This window comes from Populus alba, chromosome 11 (assembly GCF_005239225.2).
Source record: "Populus alba chromosome 11, ASM523922v2, whole genome shotgun sequence".
NCBI classification, from domain to species: domain Eukaryota; kingdom Viridiplantae; phylum Streptophyta; class Magnoliopsida; order Malpighiales; family Salicaceae; genus Populus; species Populus alba.
This window is the reverse complement of record NC_133294.1, coordinates 14,296,020-14,300,992: the sequence shown is the minus strand read 5'-3', so window position 1 is coordinate 14,300,992 and position 4,973 is coordinate 14,296,020. Positions and strand designations below refer to the sequence as shown.

Here is a 4,973-nt window from a genome sequence, read left to right as displayed (position 1 = left end):
ATTTATTTTTAAAATATTTTTTATTAGAATTATATTAAAATAATACTTTTTATTTTTTAAAATTTATTTTTAATATAAACACATCAAAACTATCTAAAAATAACCAATTTTTTTAAAATCAAAACACACTTTCACTGCGTTGCCATGCCAAATTGGTTCTACTACTAGCGGGAGGTTTGAATTGGAATGGATTCGTAGACACGCGATCCAAGACCTGAGAAACTTTGCTAAGAAATTAGGCCGAGCCTCGGCCCATATAAAAATAGGGAGCAATAGTTCTTTAGGCCCCATCAACATACACACCAATATACATTAAAAAAGTTTATTTATTTATTTTTGGCCCATTATTTGCAAAAACTAATTGAACGATTCTATAAATAAAATAAAATAAACAAGGATCAAAATCTAAATGAAGAATAAAATTGATTATTAATATATACTAAATTATTGATTTTTTGCTACACTCCAAATCAGTTAAATTTTTCTTGAATATATAAAAAAAATATTAAAATATTTTTAAATTTTTTTTTCATGGAAAAAAAATCATACGAAGGTTCATCCAATGTAACACATTTGACTTTATAGGTCAAAAGTAATTAATACAACCCATAAAAAATATAGTGTGACTAGAACAAGTTTCTAGATGATATCTTTTTTAATATTAAAATAAAAATGTATTGAATTAACTTGAGTCAATTTGAGATAACATGTAAATTCTACGACCCGGGTTATGAGAATATAATAATCTCATAAAAAAAAATTAAAATAAATTATGAAATATAATTTTAGTCAACTCATATTAAAAGATAAAATTAAAAAAAATAAACTTAAAAAGAACCTAAAAAAAGTGACCTGAGTTAACCTGTCAAATCCGTGACCTGAGTCATGAAATCAAAATAACTTCATGAAAAACATATTGAAACAAATTATAAATTTCAATCTCAATCAGCTAAATGTTGAAAGACGAGATTAAATAAAAAAATTAATTAAAAAAAGAACATAAAAAAACTATCTAAGTTAACCCATCAAACTCATAACCCACATCATCGACTAGGATAGTTTCATAGAAAAAAACTAAAAAATATAGTATGATTTAACCCAAGTTAACTTGCCAAATTCCATATTTTGATCATAAGATTAAAGATAACCTCATATAGAGTAAAAAATAAATAAATTATAAAGATCAATTTCTAATCACCCTTGTCGAACTAATATTGAATGATAAAATTTATAAATATTCTAATTAAAAAAACAATAGAAAAAATGAGTCAAGCAACTCATGTTAACCCGTTAAGTATTATTTCTAGGTTATGATGACAAAATAACATAATAGAAAGCAAACCTAAGAAAATCATAAATCATAAATCTCAATCAAACACAATATTAAATTATAATATCAGAAAAAACCAGTTAAAAAAAAAATAATTGAGTCAATAGGGTTAATCATCTAAATTTGCGACTTGGGTCACAAAATAGGACAACCCAATGAAAAAGAAAATTCAATGTTAAAGGATTTGTGACCCGAATAATGAGATCAGGGTAACCTCTTAGAAATAAAACAAAAAAAAAAACAACTCGATTTAATTATGATTAAAATGCAGCAACCTTAATCATAAGACCAAGATATCCTTCATGGAAAGAAAATAAAAAATGATTATGAAGATAAATTCCTATCTGAACCAGTGTTGAATGATGAAATTGAAAAAAAAAATTCAATTAAAAATATAACACAAAAAAAATAATTCGAGTCAATTTGGGTTAACCCATTAAGCATATTTCTTGAATCATAAGACTAAAATAACATGATAGAAAGTAAACAAAATAAATCATAAATCTAATTCTCAATCAATATAATATTAAATAATAAAATAAAAAAACTTCAATAATAATAATAAAAACTTGAGTCAAGCGATATAACTTACCAATAAAAATGCTCCAATTCTACATGTATTCCTATTCCTATTATTATTATTATTATTATTATTATTATTATTATTATTATTATTATATGTGTTTTATATTATAATACATGATATTTTTTAAAATATTTTTTATTTAAAAATATATTAAAATAATTTTTTTATTTTTAATATTAATATATCAAAATTATTTAAAAATATTAAAAAAAATATTAAAATATTTTTCTAAGTAAAAATCACTTCCAAAACGCTGAAATATAGTTTGAATCCCGTGCCTGCTATTACTATCTATATTATTCATGCTAACGCCTAGTATTTGACTATTTATATTGCATTTCTTCCACAGCACTCCAAATATCACCATTTATTTAAAACTCTCTTCTTTTTGCCTTTTTCCTGGCTGTGTCTGACAGAAATAATAATTTAAAATAAAAATCCATTTTGGATCAATATTACAGTTAGGGTTAGGGAAATCATATCACATCAAATCAACTCAATGGCGACACAAACACAGATTGAACAAGAGAGTAGCAGTGCGAGTGCGAGTGCGAGTGCGGGTGCAAAACCGGGACTTAGAAAGCCTGTGTTCATCAAAGTGGACCAGCTTAAGCCTGGAACTGGAGGCCACACATTGACTGTCAAGGTCCTTAATTTCAATACTGTCCTTCAAAAGGACCGCCGATCGGTCTCTCAGCATCTCCGTCAGACACGAATAGCTGAATGTCTTATTGGGGACGAGACTGGTACCATCATTTTCACCGCAAGAAACGATCAAGGTTCTTTTCATCTTTATTGGAGATTCAACGTTTCATGTTTCGCTTGAATTGAATTTTATGTATCTATCAGTGAATTATGCGTCTTGATGTAAAATATGTATGGGTTCTCTTCCTTTGTTTAAGACTTTTAGGATTCTTGATGAATTTAAAGTGAAATGATCTCTTACAATTGATGGTTGGATTTTGCTTGTGTTGATTTTGACTCTGTCTGAGATTGGTGGAATTATTTTTTGGCCTTGGCTTCAAAATGTCATTACAATTTACATTTGCAGTTTGGATTATGATGATTGGAGATTCCCTAGAGTATGATGATAATCACTAAATGAACCAAAGTCCTGGTTTAACAATTATGATTCATTGTGACTCTATGAAGCTGGATGATGACAACTGGGTCTGGATGGGGAACTCTAGTTAAGGGGTCAATTATGCATTTAATAATATCTCCCATTTTGACCTATGCTAATAAAAAATCCATGTTCCCTAACGGTAGAGACTGAATTACTAGCTAATCTATAGAATCTTGATGGATAATGGTTTTCTCTTCATTCAACTGCCTACATAACTAGAAATAATAACAGTATTCAGACCTTCAAAAATGGAAGTCTGATTGTGCACGTGATCTTTTTGTGAGTATGGTTATTGATTTTGTGGAACAGAAGTGGATGAGTGCTGCATTTGTTTTTTTCACTAGAGGGGGCTATTTTTTACTTGTTGAGCTTAATGTTCTACTTGAGAGGTGTTATTCTTCACATTATTGGCTACTGTTTATATGTTGCACACTGGTTCTGCCCTATGAATAAGTTGAACATATTTGAAGGACTGGTTTTCGGTTTATGACTGGTTTGTATCATGCAATATCAATGTGTCTTTGAGCTGTTGTTCCATCCCCCCCCCCCCCCCTCTCTATTTAGGGAGGTGCGGCTTTTAATATATAAGCCTTGTTTTCCAAATACTTAAAACTATAGTCTGAGTTTTAAATGATTTTTGTTTATAGTTTGAGCTTGTTGACTGGAGAGGATATCTTATTTTGCTTCCCCGGATTTTGGCAGTGCAACAAACTTCATTTTATTGAGATAGTTCATGTGGGATGTTTAATAACCAGATGCACTCTTTTCAGGGGATTTATATTGCTGATCCTGATTATAGTGTTTTAAACTCTCAGTATAATATTCATCACTGTCCTCGAATTCAAATGGTTTTGGAAATTGTGGAGCAAACAGTATAGATCAATAATTTAGATCCTCTGCGATTTAAGGTTTATTTGTTTTAGCGTTATAAATGCCCCCTTTACTGCATTATTGTTATAACAACGCTTTTTTTTTTTTTTTCTCAGTTGATCTGATGAAGCCAGGAACAACTGTTATTCTCCGCAATGCAAAGATTGACATGTTTAAGGGGTCTATGAGGCTAGCAGTTGACAAATGGGGTCGTGTTGAAGTCACTGAGCCTGCAGAATTTGTAGTCAAGGAAGACAACAATCTCTCTCTTGTTGAATATGAGCTTGTGAATGCTGCAGAAGAGTGATGGGAATCTATTGGCCAATATTTTGTGATACAGAGTAGTTTAAGAAATCTCAAAATTGTGGTTGCGCTTATTCTAATATCGGGCAATCTTCTTATGTGGTTACGGTTTATTTTGTGGATGGTATATGTAGCTTGGGTTGGTTCATAGACATATCAAAAGCCAAAGCAATGCTTTCTTTTCCTTAAAAATGACCTCAACGAAGTAGGTTTTTGCCAGTTGTTGTCAGGTGCACAACTTGGAATGTAAACGAGTGTTAATGATATCTTTTATGGTTTTTGAGATTTGACCTCCATGTTTGGAAACTTTTGCTGTAATGATCTGTTATTGACTGCACATCCTTGCAGAATGTAGTTTTGTGCTATAGTTTAGCAGTGTTTGCGTATAGTTGCCAGCCCCCCTACCATATATGTCTTGCTGCTTAAATAACGGCCCAGACAAATATTTTTTTCTTCACAGATACCTTCTGTTGTGTTGCTAGGGGTTTGGATGAGGATTAAATGATTATTTGTTTTTGTGTTTTAAAAGTAATTTTTTAAAAAATATTTTATTTTTATTTTTTTGCTTTAAATTTATATATTTTTAGTGTTTTCATATTATTGATATGTTAATGTTAAAAATAATTTTTAAGATAAAAAATATTATTTTAATGTATTTCCGAATAAAAAATATTTTTAAAAAAGTAACCGTAGTCACTCTCAAAACATGTTCTAAATCACGAACCTGAGCTATGTTTATTGGTCGAGTTAAATTTTTC

At 29.6% G+C, this 4,973-nt stretch overlaps 1 protein-coding gene across 1 annotated transcript; it reads left to right on the top strand.

The window, feature by feature from the left end:
* Positions 1-2,313: 2,313 nt before the first annotated feature.
* LOC118038352 (uncharacterized protein At4g28440) lies at positions 2,314-4,503 on the top strand. The gene is made up of 2 exons (XM_035044671.2): positions 2,314-2,695; positions 4,029-4,503. Exons 1-2 carry the CDS (start codon positions 2,416-2,418, stop codon positions 4,217-4,219), a joined length of 471 nt encoding a protein of 156 aa, XP_034900562.1. The 5' UTR covers positions 2,314-2,415; the 3' UTR covers positions 4,220-4,503.
* The last annotated feature ends 470 nt before the right edge of the window (positions 4,504-4,973 follow it).